Raw genomic sequence first — 17773 nt, 5'->3', positions numbered from 1 at the left:
TGCTTGTCATTTTATTTATTGGAACTATCATTGGTGCTATAATTTTTTTTACTTAACAAATCGTCTCATCATCGCCTAATTCATTTCTAAAATCTCATCTGGACTGGGTTTGTCGGATATTCCCATGGACTAATCATCAAATTTTTCACGATTAATTTTTTATTGTCATAATTATTCAGGTCAACATTGAATCGAAGTACCGAGGCACCAAGTACACCACCAGGTGGTCCACCATCATATTCACGTGGTCCACCAACAGGTGGTGATTGTCCACCCGTACCATCTGTTGGTTCTCCAAGTTCACCAGCTCCATCACCCCTTCCAACGCCTCATTCAGAGCCAGCATCAGTACCACCATCGACTGATCCAACAATGCCAACACTTAGTCCACAACCACCACCAAGTCATTCAAATACAGCTCCACCATTGACACCATCACAGGGCCCTAAATCAACATCATCGGCATGCTGTAATAATAATCAAATGCCAAGTCCAGCGCCAGGACCAACGCTTAAACGACCAATACTTGCATCTAGGGAATATGAGGGTGCACTACTGGACGATGAACAACCATTATCATGGTTGTATGATTATACAACACAGGAAGCATGGCTCAATCATCCTGTTAAACGTTTCAAGGAGGATGGATACAATCCATCTGTTGGTCCATGTAATCAACGATCCAGTAGTCTCTATCCACCTCTGAATAATTCAATTAATCCCCAAGCACCTAAACTTGAGATCAAACAGGAGCCAGGATTGAATGCTGTGAGTTTATTCATTTATTTATTAATTATTGGGGCCACGAGGGTCTGATGATTTATGATAATGGGTATGAACGCGTGTTTTGGGCGGGTATTTTATGGTATCTGGTGAAAGAGAAATGAGTATAGAATTGTTGTAAGCGAACAACTAAGAAGTTGTTGCTCAGCGAAATTAGACGGCCAATAAAAAAGCTATAGTTTTCAAGTTTTCTATTAAATTTATAAATATGCAATTGCTCTATTATAAACACCAAATTCTATAATAATCATTGGAGATAAGCGTTTTGAAAGTCACGGGAATAGCTGTTCGAGTATAATTTTATTTGAAATATGATTATCATCAAAAAGCTCTGAAAATTTTTCCATATATTGAGGTGAATTGATATTGTAGTTATCTGGGGCCTTCAGCCCCATATTTTCTGCGAAATTAGGAAAAGAAATAAATTAAATAAATGAATCATAAGATATATATTTCATGCATTAAACTGTGCATTCGATAAAATTTATTATAATTGTAAAAATTAAATTATGATATTCAACTGAATCGAATAGATATATTTAATTCATTTTATAAACATATAAATTCTTGATTATAATTATAATAAAGGTGATTGAATGATAAAGTTAATGTATAGTATATATTTCATATACATTATATATATGCATATACATATATATAGACATATACATATGTATTATCTATATCGTGATATTTAATTTTTTTTGAAAAAGGTATTATATGATACCTTACTAAAATAAAACTATAGTACAAAATATCACAAGAGTTTTCTAATTAAGAAATAAATTGTAAAAAAATCGTCAAATGAATTTTTAATTAATTACATGTCAAATTAATGATTTCAGGGTGATTGCACTGGCAGAACCGACCCTTACGATTTTGATCCCTCAGGAGATGAAAATGGTGGATCAGATGCTCTACGCCGTCAACGAGAGGAACCAAAACCCGGCTCCCTATTCACATCCGAGGGCCTCCAGGCATCCTACAAAGATCTCGATCAAATATTCGATAATTCTGATCCAGACACATCAAGTGACGAGACAAATTTGAATCAACTTCAAGTACAGACACCCCCAGGCTCCAATAAATCCGGTGGTATCCACGAAGAGACACGACTCGATGGCACAACAAAGCACAATAATCGTGGAGTTGGTGTTCTACGCCCAGAGGAGCTCTCCAAGATGTTTCCAACACCTCCATCACTCGAGCACAATCCAGTGGCATCACCATGCCAACTGAGCGATGCCCCAATGGACCAGACAGATCTCTCCCTCAGTCAACGTCCACTTCGTCAAGTACCGGACATTTATCCAAACATGGGATCACCACCAGAGGAACCAATTGACGATTGGTCCTACGTTTTCAAGCCCTCACTCATAAATAAACTCGTTGGATCATCGAAATACGCACCACTGACAAATTTACCGAGTCAATCTCTACCACCTGTGACACTGCCATCCCATTGTTTTTACAGGCCCTCCTGGCAATGCAATCAAGCACCAAATAATCAGGAAAAATCCACGAATAGATCCCAGACTCAGTCAAATAGATCCCAAACACCACAGTCAACACCTCAACCCCCACAGCCACAAGTACCAACACCCCAACAAATATGTCCACCATCACCAGCACCAGCAGTGGCACCATATCGTTCAGGACGACCACCACCACCTCCCTATGATCAACCAAGTCCAGCAACTTCAACATCATCGTATTTGAATAAAAATCTTAATTCAATGGAGGCTGATACACCTGGACCAACACGAGCACCAGAATCAAATTCTCTGATTGTTAATATACTTCTGGGTGATACTGCCCTCAATATATTCAGAGATCATAATTTTGACAGTTGCAGTTTATGCGTTTGCAATGCTGGACCAAAAGTTGTGGGTAATATCAAAGGTGCTGATGCTGGTGTTTATCTAACTGGCTCATGGGCAGGTGGAAATGGTTTATTTCACGATGATGATCAGATACGTTGCAGTTGTGGCTTCAGTGCTGTTGTTAATCGACGACTTGCTCACCAAGCTGGATTATTCTACGAGGATGAAATGGAGATAACGGGAATAGCTGATGATCCAGCTGATAAAAAGAAAGGTTCACTTATGGCCATTGCCAATGGTGGTAAATCCGAGGGTCTTGATGTCATACCTTCTGGTGTATTGGAATTACTTCGTGAACAGTGTGCTATTGTTCAGAGCTCAGTGAGCAGTCTTTACAGAGCAGCAAAGGTATACGCAGGAACCAGAAGTACCAGTGGAATGGGCCAGCCAAGTTTAAATACATTAGAATTCAATGATGGTAATGAAGTGTCACTTGCTGCATTGGAACAGGGAAAATTGGTGGATGGTAGTCAGTTGGAGAGAAATAACAGAGTCAGTGGTGTACACAGATGGGCTTTTATCAGAGCTCGGGGCCCTCAATGCACTGGTGATATTGTTAGAATGATGAGGGGTTTACAACCATTACTTCAGGAAGCTGTACAGAAAAAATGTACAACGAGAATGTGGGAAGCACCTTATACTGTTGCTGGTCCACTGACCTGGAGGCAATTTCATCGATTAGCTGGAAGGGGAACTGACGATCGATGTGAACCCCAACCAATACCAGCTCTAGTCGTTGGTTATGATAGAGACTGGTTATCACTGTCTCCATATGCATTGAATTATTGGGAAAAACTTTTGTTGGAGCCTTACGCAGGTCCAAGAGACGTTGCTTATGTGGTTTTAACACCTGATAATGAATCAGTCATCAATAAAGTCAAGTATTTCTTCAGAGAATTGTCGACAACGTATGAAATTTGCAGGTTAGGTAAACATACAGCAATAACAAAAGCGTCGAGAGATGGTATTATCAAAGTGGGAAAGAACTCCTGTCAGAAATTTGTCAAACAGCCCATCGACGATTGGTTTAAACTACTCGGTGAGAATCAACTTGGTGAACAGCTAAGATTTTACGCTCAAGTTTGCTCCCATCGTCTTGGTCCTTATCTCACTCAAGTTATTCAAGACAGGAGTCTTCTGGATCCAGCTGATTCACCAAGTAAACATCAGAATCAATCACAACCATCATCAGTGCCACCAGCTGAGTCAATGCCACCAACTCCAGACGGTGCTGTATCAATTAAACAAGAATCTGATAACGAAGTTACTAGAAGTGAAACCCCATCAAATAATCCAACTTCAAATGTTAATTCAGTGGGAAATACAACTCCAACTAATTCACAGACATCACCAGGCAACAATGGAAGTAATTCACAGGTATCGGGAAATAATACAACAGCAACGACAACCATTGGGCCCGATGAGGATGAAATTGAACCACCAGCTGTTGTTGTTTACATTGTTGAACCTTTTTCATTGGGAGGACCGGAAAATCTTGACAGAAGGCGATTGACAGTGTTGGCTTTGCTCAGGGCTTACTCAACCGCCATCAGTTCAATGCCCGAAAATATAAGATCAAATATTAATGTACAACTGATATCTCTGGAGAGTATTATGGAGCTGGGGAGAGCTAGGGAGAGGAGAAAAATTCAGGATGAAATGCGTGCACTTGCACTGAATGTCTTCCTTCAAGGCAGAAGACTATTGAATCATAATTCAACAGTTAAAAGTTTAACTGGTTTTGGTACAGCAGCTGCTGCTGACCTATTTCTCAAGAGCAAGGATGACAGAAATAGGGCACCTTATAGACTCTATGCACCAGCTTATGTACTTGCTCCATTGAGACCGAAGAGTGAAGCACCAGAATCATTTGGTATTGCTGGACCCGAAGAATGTTCTGTACTTTATTTGAGTTATTGTCTGTCTGAGGATCAATCGAGATTATTGGCAGTTGCCACTGATGACAGAGGGGAAATTTTTGAGACTGCTGCCATCAATATTGATATTCCAAATAGAAAAAGAAGAAAACGTGCATCAGCGAGAAGAATTGGATTACAAAAACTCATGGATTTTATTCTTGGAGTTATGTCACAGGGAGTACAACCTTGGAGATTGGTTGTTGGTAGGGTAGGGAGAATTGGTCATGGTGAACTCAAGGGATGGAGTTGGTTATTGTCGAGAAAATCACTTCTCAAGGCATCGAAACATCTCAAGGAAATATGTGGACAGTGCAGCCTTCTTTATCCATCTGTTGCACCATGTGTTCTCAGCGCTTGTCTTGTTTCCCTTGAACCAGATTCCACGTTGAGACTGATGGCTGATCAATTTACTCCGGATGACAGGTTTAGTCAACCTGCTGTCAATTGCCAATTGTCAACTCCACAGGATGTCACGTGCACTCATATACTTGTATTTCCAACTTCTGCGACTACGACAGTGAGTAGAATTTTATATTTCATTATTTAAATAATTTTAGTAATGTATTGGGGTACTTTAAAGATGGAAAGTTCGGGTTTGGTGGATGTATATATTTTTTTCGATTTTAATTTCTAGCCATTATATTGGTGAATGACTCCGAACGGATTCGACGAAATTCATATTCTGATAAACTATGATATTAATAAATAATTTGGAGAGAGATAAAGTAGTAGAGATATTGCCCGAGTATTTGATGCACAAGAAGAACTTGATATCTCGAACTAATGTCTGTTATAGTTAATCCGACGTTTGGTTGGTTTGAAATATTCAAAAGTAAATTTTGAGTAAAGAAATGAGTAATGAAAAAAAGAGAATAAAACTTAATTACGGCATGTGGAATGGTGTTCTTTCGATTCACTTTTATAGGCACCGTCAGGACGAGTATTTAAAAACAAAACAATAGAATCGATCCAATGGTTAAGGAGATATCGGCAGAAACAGTTTTTAAGAAATGGCTAGATTCTGGAACAGCTCAACAAATGAAGTTGAATTTAGTCTCAAAATTTCACTAATTGACCGGCAAAATTTCAATGTCGTTGCCCTTATCAATCTCGAGTCATAAGGATAGTTCGGGGCAAATGATCACAAGTGTGCACACATTTACAAACAATTTTTGTCAAGTTCTTCACAATCGCAAACTCGTAAGAGGAGGTTTTTCTGCCCTAGAACATTTCTAGAACTGGAAAACAAAATAAACTTGCTGAAAAAATGAAATCTCAGAAATTATTCATAGAATCATAGACAATTCATAGGATTTATGAAAAAATTTAATATTTAAGAAATTTTTCTATGAAAAATTTATTCAACAAAAGAACAACTTTCACTAAAACATTTGTAGATTGTAATCGAATAGATTTAACAAACATGAAAATTAATTAATTAATGCTTGATTTGTTCTTCACTAGTCGTCACAGACAGCCTTCCAGGAGCAGCACATAAATGGTCCTGAATTGGGTGATGATGAATTATTCTCAGCCCTGAATGACGATATGCCCGAGGGCATGGAGGGAATGGGTGATTTCAACGATATATTCAACGTCTGGCCAGAAGCAACTGGCGGTGGTGGACAAAGTCCTGGTGGTAGTCCCCACAGGCCCGAGGGTTCCCCAATGGGTGGTGATGGTGGTGGCTCCGGTATGGGAAATCATGATGGTCCGGGCAGTCCTTTTCCCTGCAGCAATACACCGAGGGTAATTACCGCTAATTATTAATCATTTCTTGAATCTTCAACAAATAACTTTGTCAAACATTTCATGATTTGTTATTCGTTTGGGGGATGATGGCAGGCCACTGTTGCTGATCAAGCTGAAGAAGTGGGTACGTTACTACAACAGCCATTGGCTCTTGGTTATCTCGTATCAACGGCACCAACAGGACGTATGCCACCCTGGTTCTGGGCTGCTTGTCCTCATCTGGAGGGCGTTTGTCCTGCATTTCTGAAAAATGCACTTCATCTTCACAGTCCAGCTATACAACAGAATAGCGATGATTTGTTGCAACAACAGAGTGCATTGACTGCACATCCTCTGGATTCACAATATACAACTGATGTGTTGAGGTAATTTATGATGTTCACTATTTACTTATCTATTTTCATCAGAATTTAAATAATATATATAATAATATTATGGAATCTTTTTTTTACTGTTTGAAAGTATTACAGAAAAACGGAATTATGATATTATCCTTTTCTTATAAAATATTGACGTATTGAATGATATGATGGACAAATAGAAATGTCAAAAATCAACATTTTACTCGATAAAAACTTACGTTTCGTTCAAAATGGTCACATGATCATGGCTCATGTACTCTTCTTGCCACAATCAGAGATGATGTTTCTATTATATGACTGAGGTTTCACAGTTTCGATTAACTTGGAAGAACTTATTAATTGTTTATGGGAATTCAATTGTAATTTATATGAAGACATTCGTTTTGTCCCGGTATTAAAGAAGAATTCTTTCCAGAATCATTTATTTTCTTTGGTGCTGCATTTTAATTACGAAGGAATGAAAATCTTTATATAAATCTATCTCTACCTGAATTAGAATTAAATTTCAATAAGCAATTGAAAGCGACTCCTAATTTAATGGAAAAAGTGGAAAGCGATTCATATAAGGAGAACAACATCTCTGTTTTCAAAAATATCAGTCCTTTATACAAATCAGCATTAAATTCTAGTAATGGATTTGAAATTATGAGAAGGTGCGATGATGAACAAACCTTTAAAACAGTCTCTTAATCATTCAAAGAGAAATGTCTGACTGCTCTTACATTTATTATGTTCACGTCAGTCAACAAAATATGCTGATGTGAATTTACAGTTTTCATTTGATAGAAGACCACCGAGTGGGTTAATTCTAGTCAAAATCAGTAATGCACCATCAGATGCAACTCAAGTGCATTCTTCTTCCCCACATTACAATTAACGATCAAATAACACGGATAATGTCATAACTCCATGTTTCTGTGCTATTATCATTTCATAACAAGATTGATGTTCAGCACTGCCACGTTAATGGTTCGTAAACGCGAGCGTTATTGTAGCTCTATTTATGTGTACGACAAAATCCTCGAAATGAATATCGAAACATGTTGCGCCCCTTGCTCTTTTAATAATAATAATAATAATAATAATAATAAACTTTCTTCTTTTTTTCAATATTTCCCTCAACATGAAAATAAAAGGGAAAGGATTGAAATGAATAGAAAGTCTGTTAAAAAAATGATCTCAACAATAACATAAATATTTCAGATATGTCCTAGAAGGGTACAATGCATTGTCATGGCTAGCAGTTGATTCAAACACGAAGGATCGTCTTTCATGTTTACCAGTTCATGTACAAGCGCTCATGCAGCTATACCACGCATCAGCAGCCCTCGTCTGACCCAGACCATCAAAATTATTAGCGCATAATTACCAACCCCTCAATCTCTCTCACGCAATTATTATTATTATGTTTAATATTAATAACACGTGGGGCTTAAACGAGTGCATAAACGAGTCATTTTCATACGCCCTCATGACAATATTCACTCAGTTACATCGAGAGTCATGCAATTATAAATTCAAACTAGCGATTTTTATTTAATTAGAAATATCATGGAGAGGCAGCTAATAGACAGCTAAAGTAATCGATAAAATTACTCAACTTCTTTCATTTTTTTTTTCTTCTTTTATTTACGCAATATTTTGTTTTTAATAATTTTAATTTGGCTCAAGAGAGAATGGATAATAAAATGAATAATGAATGATTAAAATTACGTCATATTTAGCATAAAATAGGGCATAATATTTTTTTTGCATAAAATCCATTGCCTCTTCGAATTTTTTAGATTGTTGAATTTTTAAACAAACAAAAGATATGAACAATGAAATAATCAGAATCTCTAGTAAGAAAATAATAATAATGGTTGCGTAATATCAAAAGAAAAAAAAAAGAAACAAAATAGTAGAGGAAAAAATGGGAAAAAAAATGTTTTTAATTGTAAATGGACTTTTTGTACAAAGCTTTTAATTATTACTAGCGACAAAGTAATATAACGAATATTACGTTGTTTTTTAATTTTATATAGATGAATATAAATGAACAAAAAGAAAATAATTGACAAAAAAAAATACCATAAAAATTATGGAACAACAGCGAGAGTACCGGTGAGGACGTGTGGGGCTTTAAATATTAGCTGAATTACCAATTATTGTAATCAATTTCCTCCTTCCCCCTCCCGACATTGATTTTTTTTTATTGATGATTTGATATTCGTTAGATAGCCCTTCCCACGCTCTCTCTTTCTCCCAATCTCCCCTTTCCTCCCCATAATTTTGCCTCGTACAAGCCCCAAGTGGATGCATTGATATTAAAAGTAATTCAGTTGACGACGCGACTCGATTAAAATAAAAATCATGAAATGACGATATTCTCTCAATGGGACCACCCTGTTATCACGTTTTTTAGTGTCACATTGAGAGTTTTAATGGCGTGATACTTGTATATTAATTTTGACAATTAAAATTCCTTTCTTAAAAGAGAATAAACAAAAATGAAGAACAAAAAACGTTTTATTCATGATAATGAGATGATTAATAGGTGACATTCTATTATAAATAACAGTTGTAATGTAAAATATTGTTTAAAATGAGAATAAGTAATTTATCATTGAATTTAATTGTCGATCGAAGAAAAATAAAAATATTAGGCGAATTAACGAGGACTATTGAACGATAGAAGAAAATAAGGGAAAAATAATGTGAGGTAAAAAGTACCAGTTGTGTCTAAATTATTTCGTTTATTCCATGAAACAATTTGATTGTTTATTTTCTTTTATCATCAGAAAAATCTAATCGATTACCTTGTGCAAATACAATTTTCTTCCCTAATTAACGGGAAGGATTATTGCGACAAAATTTTTGATGATTAAAAGAAAATTAAATTTACATAATGGGGCGCGTCTGAGGCGGGGCCACTGCGTCAGTCGCATAGTACAAATTATAAATTGTACATAGGATTTAGAGAATGATAACCCTATTCCCCTGATGATGAAAAAAACAAAATGAAAAAAAATGTCGATGAAGAAGATTATGAAGATTCATTGGTTTATTTACTCACACAGAATCCTCAGACTCACTTCTGTATTTATAGTATTTATTACTTGGGTAGTAACGACATTATTGGGATTATTATATTATTACCATTAACATTATGAAATACAGTTTTATGTGTATATATATATATATAACTATATATCCTCATTCTGCATTAAAAAACATCCACTTTACGTATTCCCTTTATTCATTAATTTAATTTATTTAAAAATTTGTGCTTTTTCATGCTGAACTATTCGTTTGATTAATCTTGCATTGGTGCACTATTTTCGTCAGATACGACGTGAAAAAATTATCAAAAAACACAATTAAATTTTATTTATCGATTATGAATTATCGAGGTCTCGATAAATTCGGTTACTCGTTACTTCGGTTGGAAAAATATGAGTCGTTGGTGTCTAATGACTAGCATTCGAATCTTTTACTGTACAGTTGACATGGCCGTTAAATAATAATAATAACAAACGATATTTATAATTTTCATTGGACTAGTATTCGGTGATAGCTGATGGCTTAACGGATAACTCTTCGATATTGTGAGTTACACCGTAGGGTCTCAAATGATAAATTAAATACTCAAGTACATACATCATATTTGGCGATACATAGTGGAATGATACAGCACTGTCTGAGCAACAATTGAGACCATCTTTGGTCTCGTAATAAATGTATTTCCAGTACCAGAAATCTTTGTCAACGTGATTAGGTATGAGATGATGTTCAGGTACGAATGGAAAAAATCTTCCTCTTCCGAAGGGATCTCTTGTGTCCATAGCTTTGACACCGACGCCCTCGAGGCATTTGCCCATCTCCACGTCTTCAGATCCAGCATTATCACTGCGACATTTTTTAGTATCTGGTAATCCGTCTTCTATGAATTTACGTAGGGCCTCTTTGCTAAGTACGTAACCAGCACCACCGCTCATGTAACCCTGTTTCACGAAGGGCTTGAAACGACAGCCGAAGTATAGAGGGGAGGAGGGGTTGTACGATGATAACATGTAGCGTAGATTTTCCACGATTACGTATCTGAAAAAATCGGTTGGCTTGAGATTAAAAGATTGGTAGGAATTTTGGGAGAGACGAGAGGAAATGATTCTTTTTTTAGTATTTTTGGGTGTCTAAGGGAAGTTTTGTATTTGGATGATTTTTGAAGTCTGGGATTTTTATTGGAAGTGGTTGGAAATGTTATGAAACGTGAAAAAAATGTTTTTAGATCATGTCTGGATGACTGTGTTGAAAAACTCGAAATTATGAAGATTAATTTTTGCAAAATTGAACGTAAATGCGGGTGAATTCGACAAAAATATGAAATTTTGAGTCATGATAGCTATGATTGAGTTTCACTTTGACGCGTCGTTTGAGCTCGATCGGTCCAGTAGTTCTTGAGGTAGTGACTTCTTTAATCTTCGTTTCTCCTCAACATTTCAAAAACTAGTGGGTAGATTCAAATTTTTCTTTCAAAACTACTCGCCTCAGTGGACCCTATCCATATCGATCAAAATATCCGCATTGGTTCAGCGTTTTTCGTTTTTTTGTCCAAAATCGTGTGAACAGGATAAATAAAAAAAGAGATAGCGAGGTGCAATTTCGTACACGTGTAGCTCTTATAAGATAGAAGTTTCGTATTGTGGATGGGCGCAATCAGCCAGGCGGTTCCAGAGATATTCGACCTTTTGCATGAATGTATTTCTTCGAATATCTTATGAACCACTCAACGGATTTCAATTTTGCTCGCTTCAAAATACTCGCCACAGCGGGCACCATATGGGGCAACAAAAATATATAAACCTACTTGTACAAAAATCGCGGTGTATTGCCATTTTTTAAATATTTTCAGTCTTGTATGCACAATAATTTCATGACAAATTCGTGCGATCATGGCTCTTATCATATTAAAAGATCGGACGTCGGATAGACACAATCGGTCGGGTGGTAGTTAGAGAATTAATTTATTTGTTAAACTTCATGTTACTAATATTTCAAATAATCTCGAAAATATTAATTAATTCTCGGTAACAATTAAATTATTCTCACTAGATAAATGATAATCGACAACTGAATTTTCTCTTCAATCAAAATTCTTACGAATCCGTTCAGAATCGAATTAACAATTTCATTGCGTCCAAATAAATGATCTAATGAAAAAATTAAGAAAAAGCATTATCAACCCAAACGACCAAATACGATCTCTACGCCGCTCGTTTGAATCCCTACAAAACCTCGAAAAAATCTATTCGTTGTTAATTAATTTGGTAATAAAAAATTAAAGCCTTACGTATCATCATCAGCTTTCATGAACCAATCGACTTCATCCTTGTACTTGTCATAAGCATATTTGAACGCCTCTTTGGTCTTGGCCCATAAATTATCCCTCCCTTCCTTCACTGGCAATACGACAGTGGGTAAACTCGGATCTGAAATTTAACAATATAATCATACTCAGCATTTTTGCAATTCATTTTTACGGTTCATCGTGTTGCAAGGAATACGAGACTCCGGAAAAATATGGTATGTTGACGTTGCTCAAATACCTTCAGCCGAGCTCATAAATAAAAGAATATTGCAGCGTTTGCCCCAAGTGGCTTTCACGTGTCTCGCCTTGGTCTGATGATTCTTGGGACCTGTCATGACCCAGCAGAGGACACGTACTTTTTTAGCCATTTCCTGAGCTACTTTGTCTTCGCCCTTGTGAAATTCTTCATCAGCTTCGTGAAACTTCACTTCTGTGTCTGGACCTATCTGTAATTTTCAATGAAATTAGTCATTTTATTTCATGATTTTTATTCATTTGTTGTTGGAAACGCAATTTTATGTACCAGTAGCGAATCGTTAAAACGATTTGAGTTGATTTTTTTTTAATTGATTGTCTTAATTAAATTTCTTGGCGTTAGTAGACTTCTGAACACGTGATGCATCTGTTGCAGAAACGATTCGAGTCCTGCAGTGAGTTTGGACGGAGACTTTGTTTGTTAACAAAGCTCGAAAATAGAAATTAAAAAGAAGTTAAGTCGACAGAGCAATTTGACAGTTTATTAATGATTTTTTTTAGTTGAAAGAGACACTAGGACTGGCACCTTATTGTGCTTTAAATTCATTCATTGTTTATCATACAGGTATTTGTTCAGTATTTTATAAATCGGTAGAGCTATCGTATAATCGATATCACAGATTGTGGCAGCAAAGGGGTAAAGGATTTAATTCGATTTTATCAGAAATTGATTTTCTCATGTTAACACACTCTAAAACACTTGATGCATTTGTTGAAGAAATGATTTGCGTCTTGGAAGAAGTGGAGTGATATTTTTTTGCAATAAATAAAATCTATTAAGTCGCAATTTTGTATTAATTAGAGTTTCAAAGAGCTCGGTCGACACAGCTCGAGAAAACAGTAATAAAAAAAAGAGTTAAGTCAACGTAGACCTTATTTAATTGGTCAAGTGATATGCAAAGTATATTTCATTAAATGGAGGAGTTTCAATAGAAGAACTCAATTTTCAAGCTCGATTTTAAGGGATCGAAAGTGTACACAAGGTTTAGGGGTAGTCGAAGAGGGAAGCACTGACTTTGGGTGTGTGTGTGACACTCTATTGTTTTTTTATAACTTTTCTGCGTCATCCACTAAATTCAATTAATGCAGACAAGAAGGATTTATTAAATCTACTTATTCACATTAACGAGAACAGTTGGGTTTTTTACGAAAATCTGTCCACTAATGGGAGTCTTCTGGCTGACCCAGATATTTTTTCGTCTGATGGTGATCCCTAAACGTGGATCCCGATGATAAAGACCAAAATTCAATTGTTTATCATTCATGTCTCTAAACTAATCTCCTCACCTTGCTCAAACCACTTGTTTGTCCTTATTTTATCACTGTGCCCCCCCCCTAGTTTCTGACCTTATCTAAAAATGTCACTATATTAATTGTTCATAATGAAAGAAATTTTATAAAAATGCCCCACCAATCGATTTTATATTGACAGGTGGTTTAAGTCGATACAATTTCATGGAAGTTGAACAACATGAGAACTAAGTCGATTTGACGCTTCAATCGTGTCGAAGTTTTTGAGCTAAGTCGATAAAAATAAATAAACAATCATTGATAGAAGGTGACACTGATTTAGACGTAAAATTATTTAAAATGCAGTCAATAATCCCCATTGACTTTCAATAAATTCAGAACAGGGCAGCCAGAACCACTTCTGTATAACTTTCTTATAAAATTCTTATCAATTGTCCTACAACATTTATCTTTTCAACTCAAACCGTTTAGCTATTTCACTACTGAAATTTTTCTTTCTCAAAATTTTAACGATTTATTTCGTTTCAACCATTCGAAATCCAAATTCCCACATAATAAAATCGTAACCTTCAAGGTATTTACCAACTATTTACTGGCAAATGACCTCAGAAATCGTCAACAAATCAGTCTGTTATTTTTTGATAATGGAATCTACCAAATGTTCAGCCACTTTCTCTCCAGATAAACTTTCCCAACTCAATAGACACCTCAACAATCGCATCTTGAGGTGCTCATCGCCTTCAATCACTCGAATCAATCGATCAAGTGCTCACAAGTCTCACCTCTGAATCCAGCTCAGAGTAGTGATGAGGATCTCGATATCCTCCAGGCCCTCCTGGCAGCCATCTCAGTATCCTGCTGGAGTCCCTCGTGGCTGTAATCAGCAGACATGCCGATAAGAACCCGAAGACCATTCCACTTGCCAACGTCAACACAAATTTCCGGCCGCCACGTCCTCCTGAACATAAAAAAATGATGTGACCGATCATCGTCTTGAATTTTTCAACATTTAAACAGACTGAGTTATTCAGTCGTAAAAAATCGAGCAAACATTAAAACATCATAAGCATGGATAAAAATGACTTAATAATTACATAAAAATGACAAATTAATTGTCAATTAAAAAACGAACAAGTGATAAATTAGAAGGAGCTAAATGATGTCAGATTTTTCTACTCTTTCTGACCGGTTTGTGATCATCATTATTTATTTGTAAAGTCGCGATTTCATTTGACTGACTTTTTCATTTAAATAACTTATTCATATGTTTAATATTCGATGTTTAAATAACTAACACTTAATATTCAATATTTTAGATCTGTACATTTTTTAAGGTCAACTTAATATAATTTCCCAGACAACTAATAGTTCCCTGACAATTAATAATATTAAGATTAATATTAAGACAAGTCTTCGGTAATTGTTGTTTGGAAATAGAATGAGGTTTGATTATTGAGGTTGATTTTTATCGTGTGCTTAGAATCTTATGAAATATTTAAAATCTAATGACTATTCAGACATTTTTGAGGGAATAGATAAGGAAAAGCATTAATGAAAAATACGTTTTAACTTGAAAATAGAAAATAACTCACCATCAAATACAGATAGTCTCTGTTGACCCATGTTCTATAATTCTCCAATAGTTTGATAAAACAGTCTCTCTATAAACTTCATTTATCATTGCTTAGCCTCATTTCACAATGTATGAATTCCAATAGCTGTTGGTTTGTATCTTCCTTTCATCCTCAGCTACAAAAGCCATTACTTCATGAACAGTGGAAAAATATCTCAATTCTCTTTGATAAATAATCAATGTGATGAAACACGAAACAATGATTTGCAGGAAAGCAAATAAATGTAAATTACCGGTACAAAAATTGTATTGTATGGGGCCTTGATGGGTGCGTGACGATATCGAAGTGATAGATAATGATTTGGATTGCTCTAGCGGAACAAGATAATAGAATGATTATGTTTTTTTTGTCTTTGATAAGAACGAGAGATAAGTCTGAACTGCAGTAATTTGTGCTCGTCTCGGATGCTAATTACCCCTTGTTTATTTTCTGAATTTGGTGGATTGTGTGGGAAGTTTTTTGGTGAATGGGGTCTGTGAAGACGAACAAGTAATTTTGAAAATTTAGTCTTCGGTTTTGTAAATTATCGTGAAGGTTAATTAACGCAGACGAGGATAGAATTTAATGTGAGTCTAGGGGCAACAATAGGAGAATTGTAATTGCCAAAAATTGCTGTCTTATTTTTTTATGAGAACTTTTTTCATAACAATTTTTTTCTTTTGATAAGAACGAAAGGTAAAACTGGGTTGAAATAATTTGTGATATTCTCGGATGGTAATTACCGATTGTTTATTTTTATGGCAATTTGATCAATTATGAGGGAACATTTTCGGAGAATGGGATCTGTGAAAATGAACAAATAACTTCGATAATTTAGTCTTCGGTTTTATAAATTATCGTGAAGGTTGATCAGCGCGGACGAGGATAGGATTCTATATCAGTGGAGGAGGAACAATAGGAGAATTATAATCGTAAAAAGTGTTTTTTTAATTTTTTTATAAGAACAGGAGATGCAATGATGAATTTTTTGTGTTTGATAGGAATGAAAGATAACACCGGATTTCAATAATTTATGTTCTAGGATGGTAATTACTAGGTGTTTATTTTTCTAGAAATTTGATCAATTATGCGGTCTGTGAAGCTAAACAAATAACTTTAAAAATCTGCTCAGCGGTTCTGTAAATTGTCGTTAAGGTTAATTAATGCAGACGAGGATAGGATTTTATATGAATTGAGGAGCAACAATAGGAGAATCGTAATCGCAAAAAGGTCATTTCTCAGGTTTTTATAGGTTTGATAGGAACGAAAGATAACACCGGATTTAAATAATTTATGTTACTCTCGAATGGTAATTACCACGTGTTTATTTTTCTGGAAATTCGATCAACTATGCGGTCTGTCAAGATCAACAAATAATTTTAATAATCTACTCTTGGGTTTCATAAATTATCGTGAAGGTTGAATAATCCAAACGAGGATAGAATTTTACATAAGTTGAACAGCAACAATACGAGTATTGTAATAGTAAAAAATTATTGTCGTATTTTTTTATTAGAATTTTTCGCTTTTTGACGAGAAAGAAAGAAAGATAAGACTGGGTTGACATAATTTATACTATTCTCGGAAGGTAATCACTACGTATTCATTTTTTTACGGAAATTTTTCGGAGAATGAGTTTTGTACTCTTGAATTTTATAATTATCGTGACGCTTAAGTAATGCAGACCACTCATAGAATTTTATCTGAATTGAGTCACTTTCTCATTTATTTTATAAAAGCAGGAGATAATTCTTCGCAAGAGAAATAATTCTAGTCGCCCTGAGCCAGCAATTGGCACACATTTGCTTGTTGAGGAATGTTATCAGCTCTATACAAACACTTCGACAAAAATACCTCCACTGAATAAATATTCAAAAGCTACCCTCCACCACTAAATTGGCGCTCCTTTCGACACTATCACAACTGCAAAAACAGAAACCAGATAACAATTGTAATCAATGCCACCTAAATTTTAGAGAATATTAAGAATTTGTGGACACATTCTAGATTAATATTTCGGTCGAGGAAGTGACAGTATCAAATGCATAACAATTTAATCATATTTAGCTGTGATAAGACCTCGAAATGACTCTCCTCACCACAAATGCATTAATTTAGCTTGACGAAGAATGTAATTAACATTCGTTGGGTTGTCAATATTTTTTGTCATTTCACTCTCACATTCCCCTCAAAATATTTCTCGCAAAAATAAACATAAAAAATCCTGCAGTCGACGAAATAAATCGACTCTGGCCTCGAATTGTCGTCCCATCCAAATCCAGACGAGTGACAAATGCACTGCACTTTCATTCTCTTATCACTTTGATTGAGGAAATGGCAATAAAATGATGGAGAGCTTTCTCACCGGTTTTCCAAGAGCTATGGGCTTCCAACCCCTGCTTGTCATCCCCCCGGAACGTTTAATAAACTGCTGAGTAATTTGTTTCAATGATGAATGGGTAACTACCCCTCATGTCTTCATTATTTATACAGTTTTATTGATCTCATTGTTCAACTAATTATCGTAATGATGTAAATATCTTCTGAACAATTAGAAAACACCCGCAACAACCAACTTCCACAAGCAGAGATGACAAACTAAAGACGC

At 35.5% G+C, this 17773-nt stretch overlaps 2 protein-coding genes across 6 annotated transcripts in view; one reads left to right on the top strand and one right to left on the bottom strand.

The window, feature by feature from the left end:
- Positions 1-9662, top strand: part of LOC135166066 (mediator of RNA polymerase II transcription subunit 13) — a 19797-nt gene extending 10135 nt beyond the window's left edge. For all 3 annotated transcript variants that reach the window (XM_064128020.1, XM_064128021.1, XM_064128019.1), the window contains 5 exons: positions 180-768; positions 1629-5102; positions 6050-6334; positions 6431-6702; positions 7903-9662. In XM_064128020.1, the coding sequence (XP_063984090.1) occupies positions 180-768; positions 1629-5102; positions 6050-6334; positions 6431-6702; positions 7903-8035 (4753 nt within the window). In that variant the 3' untranslated portion in view covers positions 8036-9662. The remainder of the gene's footprint in view (positions 1-179; positions 769-1628; positions 5103-6049; positions 6335-6430; positions 6703-7902) is intronic.
- LOC135166070 (glycoprotein-N-acetylgalactosamine 3-beta-galactosyltransferase 1) lies at positions 8403-17773 on the bottom strand. 3 transcript variants are annotated; one of them, XM_064128028.1, is made up of 6 exons: positions 17531-17773; positions 15145-15316; positions 14335-14510; positions 12285-12492; positions 12029-12167; positions 8403-10779 (listed from the first exon to the last, which is right to left on the bottom strand). In XM_064128028.1, the coding sequence occupies exons 2-6, from the start codon at positions 15173-15175 to the stop codon at positions 10239-10241; spliced, it is 1095 nt and encodes a 364-aa protein (XP_063984098.1). In that variant the 5' UTR covers positions 15176-15316; positions 17531-17773; the 3' UTR covers positions 8403-10238. The 3 variants fall into 3 exon arrangements, with proteins under 3 accessions (XP_063984098.1, XP_063984097.1, XP_063984099.1); XM_064128027.1 differs by having other exon boundaries at positions 15145-15301; XM_064128029.1 differs by lacking the exon at positions 17531-17773 and adding an exon at positions 15419-15575 and having other exon boundaries at positions 15145-15301.

The sequence above is a fragment of the Diachasmimorpha longicaudata genome, chromosome 9 (genome assembly GCF_034640455.1).
Source record: "Diachasmimorpha longicaudata isolate KC_UGA_2023 chromosome 9, iyDiaLong2, whole genome shotgun sequence".
NCBI lineage: Eukaryota > Metazoa > Arthropoda > Insecta > Hymenoptera > Braconidae > Diachasmimorpha > Diachasmimorpha longicaudata.
This window is presented reverse-complemented; position numbering and strand designations above follow the sequence as displayed.

What these genes read in the sequence shown, in the direction of transcription:
- LOC135166070 (XM_064128028.1), bottom strand. Translation starts at nt 15,175, where the DNA reads ATGGGTCAACAGAGACTATCTGTATTTGATG. An exon ending in GAGACTATCTGTATTTGATG is followed by an intron (nt 14,511 to 15,144) that starts GTGAGTTATTTT and finishes TTTTATGTTCAG; the next exon opens with GAGGACGTGGCGGCCGGAAA. An exon ending in ATGAAAGCTGATGATGATAC is followed by an intron (nt 10,780 to 12,028) that starts GTAAGGCTTTAA and finishes CGATTTTTTCAG; the next exon opens with ATACGTAATCGTGGAAAATC.